Raw genomic sequence first — 22,774 nt, 5'->3', positions numbered from 1 at the left:
GTCAATTATGTGAAGATAATTTACCTTCTCATATCAAATTATTAACATTGACTACATTCCCAAGAATGGGATGCAATATTTTTACTTCACCACCATCAAAATCTAATGGTATTGCATCACAATCATTATTTTTACCTGATGATATCATAAATCGTCATGCTAGATTCCCAACTTTAACGGCCAATATTAGGAAAAGAAAGGGACATAAAGTGGCAATTAATTTACCAATTTATCCTGATAAATCCACTAAGCTTTTAGATGATACGATACCTCAAAATCGTGAATTATTTGATAGTGATAAAGAACCTTGGATAGGTGCTTCCAAACCAGGGTTTATATATATGGATTCTATGGGATTTGGAATGGGGTCAAGTTGTTTACAAATCACCATGCAAACGAAAAACATTAGTCAAGCACGTTATTTATATGATAGTTTAGCACCAATTGCCCCCATAATGTTGAGTTTATCAGCGGCAGCACCAATTTTTAAAGGATTTTTAGTTGATCAAGATGTTAGATGGAATGTTGTTAGTGGTGCGGTTGATGATCGTACATTTATTGAAAAGGGACAAGAACCTTATTCTGGTTATCATTTATTTGGAGGATTAGATATTGATGCTCAAGATAAATTGAGAATTAATAATCATCAAATAAATCAACAAGGAGATTTATTGGATTTATATACTAAAGATGGTAAACCAATTCAAAGAGTTCCTAAATCAAGATATGATTCAATTGATAATTATTTAAATGATAATTATTATGATACAAAATATTTCCAAGATGAATATAATGATCTTAATGCACCAATAAATGAACAAGTTTATCAACGATTAATTGATGAAGGTAAACTCGACAAGTATATGGCCAATCATTTTGCTCATTTATTTATTCGTGATCCATTAGTCATTTTCAGTGAAAGAATAAATCAAGATAATAATTTAGAAAATGATCATTTTGAAAATATTCAAAGTACAAATTGGCAAACTTTACGATTTAAACCTCCAGCATTATATACTAAAGATACTGATTTGACTACTAAACCAGGTTGGAGAGTTGAATTTAGACCCATGGAAATTCAATTGACGGATTTTGAAAATGCGGCTTATTCATCATTTATAACTTTATTATCTAAAGCAATTTTGAAATTTCAACCAAATTTTTATATCCCATTACTGAAAGTAGAAATTAATATGAAATTGGCTCATAAAGTTGATTCAACTTTAAAAGATAAATTTTGGTTTAGATCATTTGAATTATGGAATATTGATCCACAAGAATTTGATGATTATGGATTTGAATGGTTTGACCGATTTATTAATGGTAACCAACAACAAAATGGCCACGTGAACAATAACAATAACAATGACAAGAAAACCAAAAATGATCCAATAATTGTTAATGGTTCTACTACTACTACTAATGGTACAAATAGTGGCAGTGGTATAACGGAAACAAATGGTACAATGTTACCTAAAGGATGTGAAGGTAAGACAGTGGAAGAGATTAATGATGTTGATGATAATGGTATTGATCAAAGGTATACTATTTGTCAATTGATTAATGGTAGTGGGAAATTCCCTGGTTTTATTAAATTAGTGATTAAATTGATTGCCACTGATTTAGTACCACAAGCATTAAACAATTCAACTACATCTAAGGAACAATTGATTGAAGAATTGATAAGGTTAAGATCTTATTTATATTTACTTGCAACAAGAGCCAATGGGGAAATACCAACCACGGCACATTGGGTAAGAAATAAAGTATTACAACATCAAGATTATAAACAAGATTCAAAAGTATCAGAAAAAATAACATTTGATTTGATTGACGATTCAATAAAAATCACCGAATTAAAAGATAGACAATTGATAGAAGGATTTTTGGGTGCTGACATTACTGAGTATTTAATGGGATCAAAATAAACAATTAATAATTAATCGGATTTATCTTATCTTATCTTATATTAAATTATATTATATTATTCTGTATTAATATCATTTTTTTATTTGGTTTTCCATTTGTTAGTAACTTTTAATGTATATGAATTCATCATGTAATTATTGAGCCACCCAAAAGCAGCCTTGTTGGAGTTATATTGGTGATACAATACTGTAGCAAAGTTGTCTAAGCCGCATAAGTATAATGGAAACATTGCCTCACTGCTATTAATAATATAAGGGCTACCCTTCTATTGGTGTTAATCAACTAAAAGATAATTGTCCTATTGATCGTATTTGACATTGATTGATTTGTTGCAACCAAAATTCTATGCTTATAAGAAAAGACAACCAGCTTTATTATTGTAAACACGAAAAACTAAAAGCAGGTCGTGTCCATTTACTTGAAATATATATGCAGGCACAAGAATTCAGGTGACCATTTTTTTCCTTTAATTGGTGGTGCTGGTGGTGGAGTGGGGTGGGGGTAGAAAAAAAGAGGGAAACTACTACCGTTAAAATGCTGGTATTTTGCAAGTAGTAGCAACAACTGGAAGAATAATAATAATAATAAGGTGACTCAATAAAAATAGAATCGGTACTAAATTAAGAGTGTTTACATTTCTCCGTAATATTGGTCATTCAAAAAATCCTACAATAAATTTAAACGTTGATATTAAGTGAACTTTCGTCTTTAATACTAACTAACAAAACAAACTACAATAGAAAAGTGTAGAGAAACAATATAAGTAATTATTAGAAAAAAAGAGTAAAAATGAAACACAAAAGAATTAAGTGAGTGAGTGAGTGAGTGAGTGAGTGAGTTGGATGGAGCAGGACGACGACGACGACGACGATGGAAAAACTTTTTAATTTTTTATTTTTTGGTATCTTATACACTACTAACTAATTAACTAGCAATTTCACATAACTGAAAAAAGAAGAAAGACAAAATAAATAAAAATAAATAAATCATTTCAAGTTTCCTTCCTTTCTTTCTTTTCTTCCGCCCCGCCTTTTTTTTTTCTACTTTCTTTCTTTCTTTCTTTCTTTTATAAACAACTCAACTTATAAAGAAGTTAATTTTATTATCCATCATCATGGGCTTATTAGATAATCTTAAAGCTTTTGTTCATTCAATTACAACAGAAGATCATTATGCTTCATATGATTCACCTTATAGAAATGACGATAATGAACCAATTGGTACCAATTCTCATAGGTCATCAACTAATGACTCAGCATTACCTTTAAACAACGATTTAAACAATTCTCAATATTCATTAGATAATTCTACTGGTGCAGCAGGGTTTTATAGACCAGGTATGAAATCATCTCAACAAGATTTACCATTACAAAATTTTAGTGCCAATGGCCAACCACCATTACCGTCTATAGATTCATTATGGGATCGAATCGAATATTGGATAGAACAAGAATATCCTGAATTGGAAGATAATTTGAATGATGGGGTTACAACTGCTGATTTAAATGAATTTATGCAAGATTTACAAATTGGTAGAAATTTGCCCGATGATTTCCGTCAATTTTATAAACGTCATGATGGTCAATTAAGAGGTGGTAAACCAACAGGATTGATTATGGGGTTAGTTTTATTAGATTTAGAAGCCATTGTTGAAGAAAAAATCTTGTGGACCAAAGTTGCTGAAAGATTAGAAGGTCAATATTATATGGCACAACATAAACAAAGACAAGATAATATAATGAAAGAAGGTTCCAGTAATAATAAATCTGGTCCAATAAATAATTCATTTGTTGCCAATCAAAGATCAATACCTCCCAATTCTATTCAACCATATTATTATCACAAGGGTTGGGTCATTTTATTGAAAGATAACATTGGTAATCAAGTGGCAATGGACCTTTTACCTGGTCCTGCTGGTCAAGTAGGACAAATCATATTATTTGGACGTGATTTCGACACCAAATTAGTCATTGCTTCAAGTTTACAAGAATTTTTATTTGGATTTGTCACTGATTTAGAACAAGGCAATTTCCAAATTGATTCGAGTGAATATCAAGAACAATTGGGATTTTTATCAAATGATCGTAATGGTGACTTTATGGTTGGTGATGAAGATGAAGATCAAGGTGAATTGAGTTTTTGGGATAAAGATGGACAAGAATTTGGTAAAAATGTGATTAGAGGAAGATTAAGTTATATTGAAGTATTGAAAAGAAGAGCTTTGAAAAAATATGGGTTATCGGAAACTTTTGAAACTTCATTTGTGCCTCAAAGAATACCAAAGAAACAACAACCACAACAAAAATCATCAGGATCTGGGTCTGGTTCAACTACTCCTATTATAAGTCAATCAAGAAACGCTTCATCAAGTAATTTGAAAAAGACCACCACAAATGGGAATGCTGCTTCTCCAGCTACTGCTGCCGGCTCCGCCAGTACTGCTACTACTGGTGCTGGCAATACTAAAAATAAACCACCAGTTCCAAGTCCATTGGCTAATTCAGATAATGCTTCAAGTTCATTTTCAATTCCTAAAGAAACTATATTGAACAAGAATAAACCAGAAAAGGAGGAAAAGGAAGATAAACAAGAAGTATCATCTTCAGAAAAAGCTACTGTTGAATCAAAAGATCCAATTGAAACTGTAAATGTCAGTGTGAATACTGACAAAGAAAAGCCAGAATCAAAAGCAGAATCAGAAGCAGTGAAGGCAGATGATAAAGAATCTGAAGAAATCAAAGTGACCAAGAACAATGATACTGAAGAAAGCGAGAAGAAAGTTGAACCTGAACCTGAATCTGAATCTGAAGTTGTTGCCAATGCTGAAAGTCTTGAAGAACAACAAACAGTGGAAAGTTCAGAAACTACTGAAACACTGGAAGTGGAAACCAAAGAGGAATCTAAAAAAGACACCAAAGAAAAATCCAATGATGAAACAAAAGAAGTAACTGACGGTTTGAAAGAAGTAGAATTATAAATGAATTTTTAGTTTTAGTTTTATTTGCTGTATCCTACATATATGAGGTATTCTCTAGCATGTAGACTCTCTTTACATTTAAGCCAATACTTTTTGCAACGAGACTAGTGGCTGGTTTTCAAAATCATCTACAAGACCGTGACAAAGTGGATACGCTAAGTTTAAGGAAACTTATACAATAATCAAGCAGTTTATAGCCCATCTGAGACTAAAATGTCATGTTTCACACTTTGTAAGTAAGTTTTAAGAGCTAAAACACTTTTGATGTAAGACTTGTATATATATCCATGCCTAAAGCTGATACATTGGTCTCCCATATTCATCAACATGCCATGGATATTGAACACCTGTGGCCAATGACAGCATATACCGTTCTAATCCTTTTATATAACCAATAGATTCATCAATCTTTTCTGGTGATGATTTAACAATCATATCAAACCAATTAAAAGTGGTATTTAAAAGATGTAAACATTCACCAACTTTTTGTTCTTTGGTTAATTCATATAAATTTTTCCCAAAACAAGTACTTTGAAGTAAATGTGGGTTCCAATTTCTTGTCATTGGTGGTGGTGGCAGTGGTGGCGGTGGTGGTGGTGAATTATTGACATATTGTATCGGTTGTTCACCACTAATTGTACCGTTATTAAAATTAGTCGAGGTAATATGATTTTCAGTAGAATCATGGTTCTCTATATTATTAGCAGAATTGTCATTATCATCAATTTGACTTTCCAGAGAATCCAGATTATCTGAACTATCACATATATCATCAATAAAAGAATAATCAATATCACTATCATTTATATTTGTCGAAGGATCTTCATTGGATTCATTGGAATTGTTGCCATGATGTCTAATACGATATTCAATATGATAATTCTGGATCTGTAACAATGGTTTAAAATTTGGTGAATCTTTATATTGTTCTTCAGCTTTTTTCAAAGCTTCTTTAATTTGTGCTTTAGTATACCCCATTTTCACTTTCTCATCAAGCCAATTCTTCGCTATAGTATTCAAAGGACCTTTATATTTAATTGGTGGATGATTATGTCTTGGCATTATACCAATTAAATATGATTTGGGCATTGATTTTGGTTTCTTGATGTATACTTTAGCAGTACATGCAGTTTTAATTGATGATAATGATCTTGGGGTTTTATAACGACTTTCAGGACCTTGTTGTAATTTTAAAGTATATGTCCCCAGCAGACTACAATGAAAATAATATTCTTTTAAATAACTCAGTTTCTTTGGGCGTTTTTGAGGGGTGTCTTTGTCATTATTTGAAGTCAGATAAATTCTTGTTTTTTTTAACCAACGATATTCAAGATTAATACTTTTAAGCCATTTTTTATAATGTTTTTTCTTTATAAATCCAACTATTAAATCAACATCTTTTGAAGGAACTGCTTCGGTATAATCTTTGAATTGAAATAATTCTGGTGATTCCATGGCTTCTTTGAATATAGATATAAGGGTTTTTTCATCATCGTTAACTATATTGGATCCCTTTTGTATTAGGTTAAGTCGAATTGATGGCATGTCTTTAAAAAATGATGAAATATATATAAGGTTGTATTATTAGTATAGTTGATGGTGAAAATAAACAAAAATGAATTAATGATTTCAATATTTTATGTAGTGATTTGTGTTTACAGGGGTGCTTATAGAATTTTTATTTTTTCGTGGTACGCGTCGAATTCTGTTTTGTTGCCATAATAATACCACAAAGCATTTAGAGACAACCAACCAACTAACCAACTAACCAACTATCATCTATACAACAAAAAATGAATACATCAGGATACTGGGATCAATCGAGTAATAATAACACTTCTTTTTCTCAACATGAAGTACGATCCCAACGAGAATTATCACAAGAAGAAATCCGTGAATCATTATTATTATCATCATCCATAACAGATCTGAGTTTCCACCATCACCATCACCATAATCATCCTCATAATCATAATCATTTAATACATGCAATTGATGAAGAGAGTAGTAATTATAGTGGAAGTCAAAACCATGTTGGAAATAATTTATTTGGTGTAGGGGATGATGAAGAAGATGAAGAAGAAGATGACGATGATGCATATATTGAAGGTGATGTTCGAATGAGACATTCAGGAATCAGTCTTGATGAAGTTGTTTATGAAGAAAATGAAAATGATGCTGATAATATAATTGAAGATCAAAGTAATCAATCAGCAAATCCAAGTTATAATAGCAATAACAACAACAATAATAATGCTGAGCAGACTCAACCAAGTTTAGAACAAATTCAACGAGTTTATTATTCTAAAGGATTACAAGAATTGGAAGAATTACAATTATTTGATTTATCACCATTAGCTACTTGGAAATTGAGTTCTTGGAAACAAGGATTTGGATTAAAACAATTACGTGATGATTCTCCTGATTCATATTGGCAAAGTGATGGGAGTAATACTGGGAATAGTGGTAATGATGATAATAATTCCAATCAACTGCAAAATCCCAATAATAGTATGTTATTGAATCAATTATCAAATCCTCATTCTATTACTATTCAATTTTCTAAAAAAGTGGCTCTTGAAAGAATTTCAATTTTCACAAATTATTCCCTAGATGAAAGTTATACCCCATCAAGAATAAAAATCATGGCTGGTAGTTCTGAAGGCTGGGATTTGATTGAAGTATGTACTGTCAATTTTGATCAGCCGGTGGGATGGTCACATATTATATTCAATGGTATTAGAGCTGATGGAGTGTTGAAATGTTTTTTAATAAAGATTATTATATTAGCAAATCATCAAGAAGGTAAAGATTCACATATTAGGGCTATAAGATGTTTTGGTAAAAAATCATCAACTTCAAATCAAATAAGATATGCAAATGTTGCCAATGATAATGACTATAATATCCATGATAGTAATGATTCTTTGCATCATTCGGAGATGCTCAGAGATTTGAGTTTGGCTACAACAGGTACTAGTGCTGCCGGAATGAGCAATTTATCAGGGTTTCTGCTTAATAATCGAATTATTCTGGGCTTGTCAAATAAAGAGGAAGAAGAACTACAACACGAAGACCAGGGCTTAATCGATCGTAATCTAGAAGAAGGCAACACTAGCAATGATATTAATTCCGAAGAATCTTCAAAAATAATTAAAAATGTGACTAATGTCATTGGTTTCAATACAGGTTTTCAAAGTTTAGAACTTAAAAGTATATCTTCTATTAGATAAGATGTATATATTGGGGGCGGGAGAGGGGTGAGGGACGAAGAAAAATATTGTATACCCTACTTACTTGGCGTCAATTTTTAATGAGAAGTCTATAGTTGAAACACCTTGATGAATAGATGAAGTAGAATAGATATCAATATCATTACTTAAATAAGAACTCAAATTTTGTAAAGTTAACCCACCAGAACATTCTAAAAGGAAAGATTTATTAGTTCCAGCAAATTTCTTCTTTAATGATTGTGCAACTTGACGTAATTCTTCACCTTTAAAATTATCCAACATTATAACATCAGCACCAGCTTCAATTGCCTCTTCAGCATCTTTTTCATTACTAACTTCAACTTCAACTTTAACGGCAAATCCACAAACTGATTTTGCCTTTTTCACAGCTTTAGTAATACTTCCTGTAGAAGTAATATGATTATCTTTTAACATCACCATAGAACTCAAATCATATCTATGAGTATCTACTCCACCAATCAACATGGCATATTTTTCCAATTGACGTAACCCTGGAGTTGTTTTTCTTGTACCGGCAATTATACCAGTATATCCACTTTCATCGGCCAATTTTTTAGTTTTATAAGATTGAGTGGCAACCCCTGATGCTCGAGATAATAAATTCAATGCTGTTCTTTCAGCTAATAAAATATTTGATGCTGATCCTTTAACAGTACAAACAACAATTTTACCACCAGCAGAAGCTATTTCTTTATCAGAAACAAATTGACCTTCACTAAATATCCATTTATGTTGTAAATTACATTGATGGAAAACTTCATTAACAAAGGGGATACCACAAATTACTCCTGATTGTTTCATATAAAGTGATCCGGTTTCTGGTGTGTTACCAACGACAAATCCACCAAAATCAAATGATGGAACATCTTCAGTTAAATAATCAGTGATTTTTTGTTTCCAATTACCACTTACTGGTAATAAATTTGCATATTCTGGAGCCATATTTCTTTTTTACTTTTCTTGATATTGGTTAGAGAATTGAAGACAATTGAAAATAAAAAGAAAACTCTGGAGAAAATGGAAATGGAAATGAAAAAAAAACTGTTGGATATGTTCTTTGAGTGGAACCAAATTTGTGTGGAGTGATTTGGGTCGAATTACACGCCTCGGATTTTTCTGATCTTTTGGAGAAGGAAGTGACTCGTTCTATTTTTTTTTTATTTCTGTGTATACTCTAAGAGTAAATGAAGGGCCAAATTTCAATTAAATAGAAAAATAGACTTATATTACCTATCTCATATTTTTTTGCTAATAATTAACCTCATGATATGATAAAATGGGCTCCATTAATTCTCAAAAAGCTCAAAAAATCCAATCAATTCTTGCATTACCATCTAATTTCAAAAAAATTACTTGTTCAACATGTGATATGACATATAATCCCCATATATCTCAAGATAAATTACTACATAACAAATACCACACAAATTTCATCAATGGAATACCCTGGAATTATAAAACTGATAATGATGTTTTAATAATTGAGAATTTTACATTAGTTGAAACCCCGAAATTGAATTCCACGGGGAAATCATTAAAGCTGACAAAAACGCGTCATACATTTAAAGGTTCTATAATTTGTATAAATAAATCCAACAAACGACATATACAAAAAGTGGAACTACTATTAAGCATGGTAAATCAAGAGTTGAATGCTAGTCAAGATTCAGGACAATGGAAGAAACCTGAATTTGATAAAAGTAAAGCATTTGTGATAATAATAGACAATAAGGCTATTGGATTATGTACAACAGATACCATTCAACCTGATCAAGGAAGGTGGATGATACATAAAACACAATCTATAGTACCTAATCAGATTAATAGAAATGTTGTCATTGGAATTTCAAGAATATGGATCAGTCGGAAATGGAGACAATATGGATTAGGTAAAAAACTTTTAAATGTTGTTTTGAAAAATTCTATTTACAGTGTGCAATTATTGAAGAATCAAGTTGCCTTTAGTCAACCAAGTTTTAGTGGTGGAATGTTGGCAAAATCATTCAATGGGGTGAAACATAAAAGTGGTGAAATGTTGTTACCCGTATATATTGAATGAAAATAAATAGGGGGTAGTATGAAGGGGGGGTATAATGTATAATAAATAAATATCAATTAATACACAATAGTTAACGTCTTCTTTACTCTTGACTGAAAATTTTTTGATGACCTGCAACGTCTACCAATCTCTCAACGTATTCATATACAGTGGCTGTCAATCCACCACTGATCAATACTTTTAAAAATCTTGGGAAGGCACCTTTAAACAATGCCCAAGGCCCTTGTTGCAAAAACAATTTATATGCTGTTGATAATGAGTCGCGATAAAGCAGGTTACCATTTTTCAGTTGTAAATGAGTTTTGATTACATCCAAAGGTTGAGTAACCATAATCACAGCCATTGAAGATAAGAAATGTAACCCCACCAGTTGTATCATAGTATGTTTATGACCAAACCATTCGTTATTAGTATTATGAGGGTCAATCAATTGTCTAGTGGCATTATACGTTGCCAACCATACCCAAGATATACCAATCTGACGGGTAAAAGTTATAAAAGTACCAGCTGTAAATGCTCTTAACCCCTTTAACTCATACATTTCCTTTACGGTTCCAAATAATGTCAATGAAGGATGTTTATTATAATGAAATTTTAATGATTCTAAAGCTTTATCCTTAATAGGGACACCACCAAACCTCACTTTTTGTTTAATGTACTGATCAATAACATCTGATGACAAATATGCATGAGGAGATACATATTGTCTAAGGTAAATTGGTTTAGTTGATTTGTGATGAGTCAGAGGACTATGAGTGACTTTCCCAGTTATATCATATCCTAAATTTTTACATCTTTTCAATTCATTGGCCAAAGTTTGATTTTGAATCATAGTGATTTTCACATTTTCAAATGGAATTAACCATAAAGTTTCAATAAATCCACTCATAACACCAGCAATCACTATTCTTGGTGCCGTGGTTTTATTATTATTCCCATTATGTGAATCAATGGACATGAATTGTGTCAGCCAATTATAAGCAATGATTCTTGTTCCATTCTTAACAATTGACCCTAAGACTAATGCACTCCCACCTTTATATAATTGTGCAAGCGAATTGGGGTAATTTCCAGGGATATTCCATTTTTTCATTACTTTTTCATTATTCAATTGTTGTTGGGTCTTGATAAAATCAAATGGATAAGTACAAGTTGCTGAAAATGCTGCCGCGGTAGTACAAGATATTAATGCTGCAAGTAAGTTTTCACCACCTGGTGTAGTTTCTGGTTTATTAGTTGGCATTATTGAAGTATAATTGGTGATAACAGTTATAAGAAGAGATATCCAAGATGATAATTATTTTGCTACAGCAATCAAGAGAGAGAGATCAACTAAAGAATCAGAAAAAAATTGTTCTCTCTGTCTGTCTGTCTGTCTGTCTGTCTCTCTTTTCACGTTTATATGCGCATCGAAGAAATATAAACAAACTTTAAAAGATTACAATCAAAATCAAAACAAAACAGACAACTCTGCAAAACATCAATAAGAGAACAATCCACCCTTTATTCAGTTACTTTATTATTATTATGAATGGACTGGTGGATCTAAATAACAAGAGTTTATCACAACCGGCAACTCCGCCGAGATCTTCTCCAAACACTACTATTGATCATTCACAATCACTTCCAAATTCTATTCTTCGAGGAAGTAGAAGAACATCAATATATAACATCCCATTACCACCACATGGATTATCTGAAGCTACTACATTTTTATCACAACAACTACAACATCAATTAAGTGAAAGAGGGAGAAGTAGATCGAGACATAGTACACACAATACTACTTCAAATCATGGTTCTGTGACCCCTAAGCTGCGTCGATCAGTAACTCCAAATAGTCGAATGTCTTTGACACCAATACGATCCAGACGTAACAGTAGAAGAAGGTCCTCCATAATTATAACAAAGACAGGAGAAAAATTGTATGAACCAAACTATCAAGGTCCCATTACTATAGATTATTTGAAGTTTTTCTGTAAAACACTGATCCAAAATCAAGACAAAATAAATCAGCAACAGCAACAACAGCGACAGCAACAGTTGGGGGAACCATTTGTTGATACTCGTGATTTGGTTACATCTGAAGAAAGAAACGATAGTAGGATTTCAGAAACAAGTAAACACGTTACTCAAGAAAGCACAAATGTCGTATCACCGTTCGAGAAGAATGAATCAAACTCACCACTACAGATACAAGAAGAGTTTAGTCAATCTCTAATAATTCCATCTAATAATGACAATATTTTGGAATCTTTGGATGAAACAAAACAAGATGTAAATGATGTTGTATTGCAAGAACAGCACTCACACATTGATGAAATGCCGCAACATGATAAAGATTCCCCTGAGAAACCTAAACCATTGTCATATTTACAAAAGATTTTGTTAGCAAAAAGCAAAAAGAGTTCCTTGATTAGTAGGAAAACATCTGACGAAACCCCAACCAAAGAAGTTGTACCCAAGTTGGATGATCTTAAACAATCTGAGGAGAATGATGCGCTGACTGTTGATACTGGAAAGCAAGATAGCCAGTTTGAACAGGATAATGGTGAAATTATTGATAAGATAGATCATTTTGCTATTCAGGATAATTCCAAGATTTCAAATTCGATATTCCCAGATTGGAGGGATAACTCGGAAAGTGCAGGTGCAAGTGCAGGTGCAACAACAATTTCTAACACGCTGTCAAATAATGTGAACACTAAAGGGCCATCAACAGACATTTTGAATGATTTGGAATCTGCAGAGGATAATCAAACAACTGTAGTTGGTGATTCTATAAAGGATTTCGAGCCTGACAAGGAGGATCGAGTACCTGTTACTACATCTTCTACTGAAAGTAATGGTCAACAAACTGAAACTGTTGAATTGGCAAAGTCTCAATCTGATGAACTAAATACGAAAGAAAATGAGAATGAAGGCTCTAACGAAATTGATTGGAACATACAAGAACCAGATTTTGCATTGATGGATGATGAAGTGCCGCTGCAAGAGCCAACACCAACGAATGAAATTGAAGAGATGAATGAACCCCATGAATCATCCTCACACGAGGATGACATCACTCCTCCCTTGACTAATACACAAGAAGGTGGCTCATTATCAATGGCCAAGGACCAGGTCACTCCCGAAAACTTGTTTATCTCCGATCAACAGTTGATAGATGAAGAAGCTCTGGATGCATCAGAGAACGAAATTATTCAAGACGAATTTTTTGTTGATAACGACCAACTGGCGTCTATATTTGAAGGAATAGACGACGACATTGAAGAAGATGAATCAACTGATGATAATGATCAAGAATTTGGACTTGAACCCGGTAAAAGCAATAGGGTACACTTAACTCGAATCATACCACAGAAAAGAAAACAATCTCCAGTATCATCAACTGGTGTGGATGTTAGTATCAGAGATGTCTCATATATTGTGAAATCCATTCAAGCACATAAATCTTTAAACACAAACTTACCCCTGAGAAAGAAATTTAAAAAGCCTAAATCATTGCTGAGAGAAATAGTAAAATCAATACAGGAAAAATCAAATGAGTTTCTCGACACATTAATGGATGATTTGAAAAGTTATGCTGAACATCGACAATCGCAAACAGTGGATATGAAAGATGTATTATTATATTTACAAAGAATAAACTTTGCTGGCAAAGGTAGTTCTACAAATGAAACTGAAATTGACCGTATTTCTGAATTGGCTCAAAAATTTTTGCCTCTAGAAAACTTAATTGCATTGGATAATGATTTATATGATACTATTTCTCCACAAAAGAAAAGGCAAAAATAAGAAAGTAGGTTGATAAATAAATAAATAAATAAATAAATAATAAGTCATGTTTATAGTTTCTATATACAAATAATTAATCATTATCCAAACATGGCACTTTTCATGCTGTTTTTCTCATTCCTTAATTTCAAAAGACTTTCACTAGGAACAAATTTGGCCACTTTTTTCAATTCATTTATAGCCGTAGGGGTGATTCCTTGAAGACTTTGTGCTTGGCCAATTGTTGTTGGTTGAACTATATTTAGAATTGTGCAAACTTCATGAGATATTTTTAAAGATCCAGAATTATCATAAGTAAAGTTTTGAGGCAATTTATACATATCAAGACTTTCAAATGTGTTTAAATTAGCTTTCTCCCTGTACATAATGGGATCATAATCACTCACAACATCAATTTTGTTTTGCAACCTCATAGATACATTTTGTAAACAAGGTGGCACTTGCGTCATAAAGTGTGACATATGAGGTAAAATATCATTTATCAGCACTCCTGGGTATGATAATAATTTCCAACCAGAGACTTTATCATTTTCTCTAGTATCTGTTTTTAAGCCTTGCAAACCGGGAGCCCATTGTTTCCCCAGTAATTTCAATACAGATAATGCATTTTTTATATCTTTAAACTGGTCAGCTTCTTTTTTAAAAAACTGATACCTTTCCTCACTAACAACACCTAATTCGTAACCTTTTTGAGTTAATCTGTCATCAGCATTATCTGACCTTATGGAAAATCTAAACTCAGAACGAGAAGTAAACATTCTATAAGGTTCTTCGACACCTTTAGTAATTAAATCATCAATCAAAATAGCAACAAGTCCATCTGGACGTTTCAATTCCAATAAAGGTTTTTGCAAGTATGACAACCCAGCATTTATTCCTGCAATACATCCCTGTGCAGCAGCTTCTTCGTATCCAGTTGTACCATTGATTTGTCCAGCCAAATATAACCCATTCACCAATTTAGTTTCCAAAGTTGATTTCAACTCACGTGGATCAATAAAGTCGTATTCAACTCCGTAACCTGGTTGAGTCATGGTTACATTCTCACATCCTGGCATTAGTCTTACTAATTTTTCTTGTATTTCTTCTGGCATGGTACACGAAATACCATTTGGGTATATTAAATCTGAATCTAATCCTTCTGGTTCAAGCCAAACATAATGATAATCCTTATGTGGGAATTTAATCACTTTAGATTCAATACTTGGACAATACCTGGGACCTTTGACAGTTTCTCTTATATGGATTGATTTGTCTAAATTATCAGCAATAATTTTATGAAATTCAGGATTAGTTTTTGTCTGGTAACATTTCATTAACTGATCTTCCAAATAAACTTTATCATTCATATAAGACATTGGTTGTGGAGGGAAATCAGATGGTTGCTCTATTAGTCCCTTAAAATTGATGGTTCGCGATGATAATCTTGGTGGAGTACCAGTTTTTAATCTCCCCAATCTGAACCCTGCTTGTTTCAAAGTTTTAGATAATCCAAATGTGGCATCTTCTCCCATTCTACCTGAGGGGAAACATTTCAATCCAATATGTATTTCTCCTCCAAGAAAAGTCCCCGTGGTTACAACGACTTTCTCACTCTTCAATACTCTTCCGTCCAGTAATATAACACCTTTCACTTCTCCAAATTCTCTTCCTGAAAAATCTTCACCATTCGACAATACTGGTTTTATTATAATATCTTCAACTTGAGCTTCTAGAACTTTTAAATTGGGATAATTCAATATTTCTTTTTGCATTTCTTCAAGATAAATTTTCCGATCTATTTGAGCTCGTGGTCCATGTACTGCCGCACCTCTTGATGCATTTAAAATTCTGAAATGAATCCCAGCTTTATCAGTAATTCTTGCACTTACACCATCTAATGCATCAACTTCTCGCAATAAGGTTCCCTTTCCTACACCACCCATAGAAGGATTACAAGAAGCTGTCCCAATTTTATTTATATAAGGAGTTATCAATGTAGTAGGGGTTTGAGATCTTGCCGAACCTGTAGCTGCTTCACATCCAGCATGACCTCCACCAATCACGATCACAGGATGGAATTCTGATTCATCTAATTTTTTTTGTAAATCAGCATTTATGATTATTGAACGAGACTGTTGAATAAATGACTTTTTTAGGAGATTTGAATTTACTCTCCTTGTGATCATTTTAGTTACTTCAAAATGTGTGTATGTATGTGGTATGTCAGATAGAGTATGAAGTACTGGAGATTTTTCATTGTTTCTTTCTTCTTTTTTCTTTGATTTGTTTCTGTCACTTTACGCATTGTTGATGTAAGACGAAGAGGGCCAAGTGAAAAATTATAAATCTAATCATCTCATCTCATCTCTTCAAATAAGGAAAACTCAATTATAGAAAAAAGATGAGTAAAGAACAACAGCCTGTTGCTGATGATTTAGATGATGGATTGGAATACGATGTTCAGCTTTCAGATAACGAAGATGCTGGGTTCGTCAATGACGGTGGTGAAGAGGGTATAAGTAATGATGAAACCGAAATCAATGACAATACTACTACAACTACCACTACCACTGCTACAACATCCTCCCTTAAACGTAGAAATTCCAACACAAATAATTCACTTAAAGAAAAGAAAAGATTGAAAATGGAAATGGATATTGAATCAAAAAAGAACTTATCATTGGAAGAAAATCCTGAAATTATAGCAGAATTTATCAATAATAAAATCCGTAGAAAGAATCCTAATTTATCAGCATTAGAATTGACTGAATTATATTTCAACAAGAGTGAGATCAGATCTACTTCAGACTTTAAAGATACTAGAAACTTGGATAATTTGTCCAAATATATCAATTCTCGATTTAAAAATATGTTACCTAAAGGTGTTAAAAAAGACAAGAAGAAAAACAACAAGAATAATAAAAAGGGGAAAAAGGGAGACGATGATAGTAACAAAGATGCTGAATCGGAAAATAAGGAAGAAAGGAAATTTATTGCCATTGTATCAATGTCAGCTATTAGAGCTTGTGATATCCATAGAGCAACTAAAGATTTAGTGGGATCATCATTAAAACTAATCAACAAAAACAAACTACACATTGATTTGAAACTTGTCGAAAGCACAAGATCTAGAGTATTATGCTGTACTCCAGGTAGATTAAGCAAAGTATTGAACAGTGAAGAGTCTGGCTTGTCAAAAGATGAAATTAAAATTGTTATTATTGACAATTCATACCTAGATACAAAGAAACAGAATATTTGGGATATAAAGGAAACATTTGAAGCTTTAAAGGAATTGACCAAAAATGGATCAAAATTGTATTTATACTAAAAAAATTCATTGGTTTTCTATTTATTTTATAGATGTGTATTAATTTATTATCAGTAATGGCAAATAAACACTCTTTTGGGATTTGTAAAAGGAACCAACCCCGTCAATGACAATTTTTATCGAAGAAGTTTCAATGTCTGCTCCATAATGGGTTTTAATTAACTGAGTTACACTTTCAATGTCCTCAAGATCAACTTTTGAGTTAAGAAAGTGCAAGAGGAATGTATAGTTAGCTATTATGCTTAATGCTTGAGTTTTAGTTATTGATGTGGTTCCATTAACAATCTCGGTTTTTCCGTTGTCATCATCTTCTTCATTCAGTTCTGGTTCTTTCTCTTTAGATTCCGATTGTGGTTCGTCAATTTTTTCTTCGGCTTGATCTAAACTGTTTACATTAGCTTCGTCTGTTTTAATATCTCCGTCATCCTCTGTCTTTTCTTTTGATTCTTTTTCTGATTTCTCCTTGGTAGTTTGTTCTGCTTCATTTTCTTCCTTTGTTTTTATTTTAGCACTATCAGATTGTGTTGTTTCCTTTTCCAAAGCTCTGTCTGGTGATTCCTTTCCATCGACAGCAGTACTTTTGAGTGATTTTTCTTTTTTCTTTTTAATGCTCTTTTCAATTCCGTTTAAAAATACTTCTCCAATCAAGTTTTTTTCAACCCATTTGTTTTTACATTTAATAAAATCCTCAGTCACTTGAGCCTCGAGGAAAATATTTGAATTATTGGAGTTTTGAGCAACGCTCAAATAATTACTCGATAATTTGTAAAGGGCTCGTACAAGTTTTAAGGTTGGTCTAACTGGTATATCGACTGTTTCAATAGTGACACTTTCCTGTATTGATTCATCAACCAACAAATAGAAATCATCACTTGGTACTGACTCAATCAATTTACTAAATAACAGATTGCTCAATTTGTTGACAATTTCTTTGGTATCATCAGTGGCGGTAGTTGTGGGGATTTCCAAACTGGAAATTTTTACTTTAAGTTGATTGATAATTCCGATAACATAAACTAATTTTTCTGGTGATTTCAATTCAGCATGAGCATTGGACATAAAATCAACAAATTGTGTAATCTGCTGCCAAAGCAAATCACCCATGGTAGTCGATAGATGTGCAAATTCCTCATCTATATTTTTCAATGCAAATTCCCCCCATGATATGTTGGAAAGTGTCGTATGTAAATGAGGTATACATTTGTATACGTCTAGTTTGGAAATTGAAATATTCTTAGAGTCAGGGTTAACAATTTTAAGGTATTTTCCACATTTGTCAAACCATGCATTTAAGGAACTTATTGCATCGCCAGTGGTTTGTGACTCTTGATATTTAGAAATAATATTTATGTATTTGTCAATATCATGGTCCATCAAATTGACAAACTCTGGTGTAAACAATTGAAATACTTCCTTATTATGTGTGTCTAATTCTAATTTCTTTCGAATAATCAGAGACAATCCACTTTCTTCAGTTAAATAGGAAACATGCCTCAAATACAAAGAGTTCATAAAGGAACTAACTTTTGTTAATAAATCAAATAATAAGCTTGTTTGTGAAATCAACTGAATAAATTTAGAGTCCATTCCGGATATCTCCAATGAATCTTGTAATTTCTTCAAACTGACAAGAAAGTTATGGAATATAAATATGGTTAAACTTAAATTCTCGAACGTATTCTCTTGCGGTAATATATTCAAAACAAACTGCAATAATAAATTGGACATTTCGGTGAATTTGTGAACCTTATCAAATGAAGTTTCAGAAGTAGCATGATCAAATTCAATCAATTTATCTTCAACCCAGACTCTGTGACCTATTAATGTAGTTGCATTCCATGGCTTCGTCACGTGCAACAATAATCGGTGATAATCACTGGTCTTTCTGTCGAAATGATTATCAAAATAAACAAAAGTGTGTTCCAAATATTTGAAAATTTGGTAAAAGTTAATATGATCAATTTGAGATTCATTATCAAGCTGTTTAAACAAATTCTGCAAAAATAAAAATCTTAGCTCAATGAATTTCGATTCTGTCAAATTGCTTTTGCCAGTTAATATGGTATAACTAATCAAATAGTTGGTGAGTGCCAGGGTATTTCTATCATATGACTCGAGTTTAGAATTGACGATTTCATCAACTTCAAATGCATTCTCAGAATTTCGAGCTTCGTCAGTATCGTCTTGTTCTTCTTCTGCTTCAATGTCCTCTTCTTCAAATTCCAAATCTAGGTCATCTTGCAATAAAACCTGTGGGTTGTTCATGATGAGTTCCTTACTATTCAAGCGTTGGTTAAATTTGAATTTGTCGTTGGCATGAAGAATAGACTCTGGCAAATTGTATGCAGATATTTCATATTCCAAATAATTTTTAAAGTTTCTTTTCAACTCATAGTATTTTTCATTTATGTTGTTGTCCTTTTCGATAATATCCAGGAAAGCTTTTTCTATGGTGTGATATACTTTGGCATAGTAAATGAAATTAGAAGTATGAACTAAAGGTGATTTCCCCAGTTTGATTTTTTGATCCAATTTCCTCAATTTTTTGTTTATCACATTTCTAACAATAATTGAACGTGAATCCTTTTGCGATTGTAACGCATTCTGTTTTCTCATATAACTGTCAAATTTACCATAATTGTCCAGATATATTGAGATAAACTTGGTCGGTTTATATGACAATTGTTGAACTTTCAAGTCTATGTCGCTTGAATGTTGATATATATCTCCTATGTCTTCAGCTATTTTGATTAAGTCACGATATTTGCTGCCAACAAGATCATGTAAATTTGATTTGGTGTCATCTATTATATTTCTGTACTTTTTATTCAATTGATGGATTTGTGAAATATCTAGTTTGGTAAATATTTCATCCACGTCAGAGTATAAATTGGTATCATCCTCTTGTGTTGATATGCTTGACTGACGATGCTTTGTAGTAGCCATTGCTGGATTTAATTATTGTTTGTAAGATACCTTGACAACAGTACTCGTAAACGAACTGAAAAAAAAGTGGTGTTGAATTCTTTTGTTTTGATGTCAAGTTCATTCACTAATAGTGCACGACTATTGATATTTGGTAGCGCTGTGCTAACTGCGACAACAACAAACTGGAATTCAATTGTGTTCTGTAATATGTTAAAGATGAGCTTACATCATCGTTGTATTGGATATTCTTCAAACTATTTCCTGAAGAGTTTATATATCCATATATGTAGATATTTCGAAGTCTCAGTTTAAAACTTCATTATGTATTATGTTTTGTTTTATTGTTATTTCTAGTTATACCACGAGTACATTAGACCTCCTGTTATCCATCTAGTTGGAGCTTAGAACTCGTATCTACTTTTGACTAGGTATTGGGGCTGACTATTACCTTCTGGCTATGACTTCCTAGCTGCCTCTAGCTTAATATGTTGAGACTTCGAAAAGCAAAACAGCTGAGCTGGCTTTGGAAACAATGTGAACCTTGCTCCTTTTACCAACCCTGACTTTGGCCGAGGATTCTCACTGACAGTGACAATTCAACCAGTCTTGAGTTCAAATTGAAAGTTGACCTGCCATACATTTGAGTTGGTTACTCTGGTATTGTATTGGCCACTGAGCTATGCTAGACACTAGGACCAATCATGTTGCCAGTGGTGAACCTGGGYACAGCCAWTACAATTGACTGCTACCCAACACCCTTGTGCCTGGACCAGAGTACTAGCCCTGACTACCGATATTGTTACCAGGATAGCCATACTATGGRCTTTGGCTTTAGACCCTGCTYTGGGATTGGCCATTTCCCTTGAGCTTAGGGACRTCAGCCATTGACCCTGGCCCTGACCTGGCTCTGGCTCTGGCTYTGGCTCTGGCTCTGGCTCTGGCTCTGGCTCTGGTCCAAGCTTGATCTCAGCCCCAGCCCTTGTTCCCGCCAGCCCAGATTTTCTGGCCAAGGGTGGCAGTAGACCAGTCCCCAGGATGTAAGTTGGTACTAGAGAATGGTACAAGCGTTGGCAACCGGCACAACCGTATCCCAGGATCGGATAAACCGTCCCAGCGGTGGCTCTCGTACCCCCACTTTGCACCTAGCACCCTGCTTAGGAGAGATGCGCTGCACTATGAGAAGAGTTTCGAATCCGTGGATCTCCAACTACATCTTCCTCGGACCTACTCCTTCCTCCCAATAGCACCATCCATAACATCGTATCTCCTATCCCCCAGAATATCCTCTCCTATACCAAGTATACAAGTAATATATACCATTTTAGAACAGCAAATAAGGTTGTACAATCAGCTTTTGAAAACCAATATGATACAGCAGCAACTTGATTATTACTTTTTTATTTCTTTTTGATCGTTTTTGATCTTTTTTCTATTTTTTATATCTTGTATTGTATTTGTTTATAATTTGTTTTATATTGTTTTGTCTTTTTTAAATTTGTTTTGCATTTTTGCATATTCTTTATTTTGTTTTGCGTTTTTGCATCTTTTTTATTTGTTTTCATTTGACAGTTCGATAATATAACTTCTTGGTGTAAATTATTAAATAACACCTCAGTAACACTTTGACTACTTGATAAATCTTCAAATTGTGATAGCAGCTTCAGCATGGGACTTTAATTTATGAAATGGATTGTATTTAATATTGATTGGACAGCTTCATATGTAATTGGATACTAGTTTGGTTAATTCGTTTTCATTTGTTTAACACCTTCTTCGTAATGTGGATTTATGACAACAGTGACATCAATTTCTAAATCTACTTCTGGAGTCTTATAATATAACAAATCTATTATGCATTTTTTTTTTGATTTTTTCATTTAATTATATTTTTTCATTCTTTATTGTATTTTTTTTGCATAATGTGCTCCAACAAGTATTCAAACAATAGGTTCCAGGCAAGTTAAGAGAATCAGTTTATGGAATTGGTTTTCAAAATCAACATGAGGAGACTTATCTGATATACCATTAGTTATACTATGCGTTTTTTTATTTGTATTTTTTCATTTTATTTTATTTTTTATATTTGTGTTTGTGTTTTTTAACCGCATATTGTGCTCCAATAAAAAATTCAAGTAACAATGGAAAGAGCCTTGGTTATTCATCTACTTTCTGAATGGACATTGATTTGGAAAACCGCTTTAGGAGTCTTATAATTTATAGCAACAACTTTATTATGAGTCTTTTTTTATGCTTTTTTAATTCTTATTTTCATTTTTTGATTATTTATTTGGTTTCTTTTCCTCATAATGATGCTCCAGTAATATTCCAAACAGTAGTAGTGGGTAGCGCCCAGGTTATCCATTCTGTTACCCGATGATGATGATTTTGTTAACCGCTTGAGGAGACTAATCTTATATAACAATAAATATATTATGCGTCCTTTTTTGTATTTTTTAATCTATTATTTATATTTTTATATTGTTGATTTGTTTTTTAATCGTATAATGATGCTCCAA

The 22,774-nt window shown here is 32.7% G+C and overlaps 11 protein-coding genes across 11 annotated transcripts in view, besides 2 other annotated features; 6 read left to right on the top strand and 5 right to left on the bottom strand. All coding sequences in view use genetic code 12, as the record gives it.

The window, feature by feature from the left end:
* GCS1 (glutamate--cysteine ligase) overlaps positions 1–1,928 on the top strand; it is a gene marked incomplete at both ends in the record, with an annotated part of 2,319 nt that extends 391 nt beyond the window's left edge. Inside the window, one exon of the mRNA XM_712504.2 lies at positions 1–1,928. This exon is cut by the window's left edge and continues 391 nt beyond it. Within this exon, the coding sequence (XP_717597.2) occupies positions 1–1,928 (1,928 nt within the window).
* Positions 1,929–3,043: 1,115 nt separating this feature from the next.
* On the top strand, positions 3,044–4,906 carry SMI1 (Smi1p; the record flags this gene model as incomplete). Its single annotated transcript, XM_712503.2, has 1 exon — positions 3,044–4,906. The coding sequence occupies one exon, from the start codon at positions 3,044–3,046 to the stop codon at positions 4,904–4,906; it is 1,863 nt and encodes a 620-aa protein (XP_717596.2).
* Positions 4,907–5,197: 291 nt separating this feature from the next.
* Positions 5,198–6,451, bottom strand: CAALFM_C107860WA (uncharacterized protein; the record flags this gene model as incomplete). Its single annotated transcript, XM_712502.1, has 1 exon — positions 5,198–6,451. One exon carries the CDS (start codon positions 6,449–6,451, stop codon positions 5,198–5,200), a length of 1,254 nt encoding a protein of 417 aa, XP_717595.1.
* Positions 6,452–6,699: 248 nt separating this feature from the next.
* CAALFM_C107850CA (anaphase promoting complex subunit) lies at positions 6,700–8,139 on the top strand (the record flags this gene model as incomplete). Its single annotated transcript, XM_712501.2, has 1 exon — positions 6,700–8,139. The coding sequence occupies one exon, from the start codon at positions 6,700–6,702 to the stop codon at positions 8,137–8,139; it is 1,440 nt and encodes a 479-aa protein (XP_717594.2).
* Positions 8,140–8,199: 60 nt separating this feature from the next.
* CAALFM_C107840WA (nicotinate-nucleotide diphosphorylase (carboxylating)) lies at positions 8,200–9,102 on the bottom strand (the record flags this gene model as incomplete). The annotated part of the gene is made up of 1 exon (XM_712499.2): positions 8,200–9,102. The coding sequence occupies one exon, from the start codon at positions 9,100–9,102 to the stop codon at positions 8,200–8,202; it is 903 nt and encodes a 300-aa protein (XP_717592.1).
* A 334-nt stretch (positions 9,103–9,436) lies between these two features.
* CAALFM_C107830CA (uncharacterized protein) lies at positions 9,437–10,219 on the top strand (the record flags this gene model as incomplete). Its single annotated transcript, XM_712498.2, has 1 exon — positions 9,437–10,219. The coding sequence occupies one exon, from the start codon at positions 9,437–9,439 to the stop codon at positions 10,217–10,219; it is 783 nt and encodes a 260-aa protein (XP_717591.2).
* An 82-nt stretch (positions 10,220–10,301) lies between these two features.
* Positions 10,302–11,462, bottom strand: CAALFM_C107820WA (uncharacterized protein; the record flags this gene model as incomplete). The annotated part of the gene is made up of 1 exon (XM_712497.1): positions 10,302–11,462. One exon carries the CDS (start codon positions 11,460–11,462, stop codon positions 10,302–10,304), a length of 1,161 nt encoding a protein of 386 aa, XP_717590.1.
* Positions 11,463–11,746: 284 nt separating this feature from the next.
* On the top strand, positions 11,747–14,017 carry CAALFM_C107810CA (uncharacterized protein; the record flags this gene model as incomplete). Its single annotated transcript, XM_712496.1, has 1 exon — positions 11,747–14,017. The coding sequence occupies one exon, from the start codon at positions 11,747–11,749 to the stop codon at positions 14,015–14,017; it is 2,271 nt and encodes a 756-aa protein (XP_717589.1).
* Positions 14,018–14,097: 80 nt separating this feature from the next.
* Positions 14,098–16,185, bottom strand: MTO1 (tRNA modification protein; the record flags this gene model as incomplete). The annotated part of the gene is made up of 1 exon (XM_712495.1): positions 14,098–16,185. The coding sequence occupies one exon, from the start codon at positions 16,183–16,185 to the stop codon at positions 14,098–14,100; it is 2,088 nt and encodes a 695-aa protein (XP_717588.1).
* Positions 16,186–16,400: 215 nt separating this feature from the next.
* CAALFM_C107790CA (uncharacterized protein) lies at positions 16,401–17,330 on the top strand (the record flags this gene model as incomplete). The annotated part of the gene is made up of 1 exon (XM_712494.1): positions 16,401–17,330. The coding sequence occupies one exon, from the start codon at positions 16,401–16,403 to the stop codon at positions 17,328–17,330; it is 930 nt and encodes a 309-aa protein (XP_717587.1).
* A 39-nt stretch (positions 17,331–17,369) lies between these two features.
* On the bottom strand, positions 17,370–19,946 carry CAALFM_C107780WA (uncharacterized protein; the record flags this gene model as incomplete). Its single annotated transcript, XM_705351.2, has 1 exon — positions 17,370–19,946. The coding sequence occupies one exon, from the start codon at positions 19,944–19,946 to the stop codon at positions 17,370–17,372; it is 2,577 nt and encodes an 858-aa protein (XP_710443.2).
* A 1,250-nt stretch (positions 19,947–21,196) lies between these two features.
* Positions 21,197–22,774: part of a repeat region ((MRS-1) Major Repeat Sequence (MRS) on Chromosome 1; MRS units are composed of variable numbers of RPS units flanked by HOK and RB2 sequences; found on most chromosomes; may serve as recombination hot spot) that runs on past the window's edge.
* Positions 21,197–22,774: part of a repeat region ((RB2-1) Repeat sequence of about 6 kb, part of the Major Repeat Sequence (MRS) on Chromosome 1; MRS units are found on most chromosomes; may serve as recombination hotspots) that runs on past the window's edge.

Source organism: Candida albicans, chromosome 1, assembly GCF_000182965.3.
Source record: "Candida albicans SC5314 chromosome 1, complete sequence".
Taxonomy (NCBI): Eukaryota; Fungi; Ascomycota; class Pichiomycetes; order Serinales; family Debaryomycetaceae; genus Candida; species Candida albicans.
The sequence above is the reverse complement of the archived record's forward strand: the minus strand, read 5'-3'. Positions and strand labels throughout refer to the sequence as shown.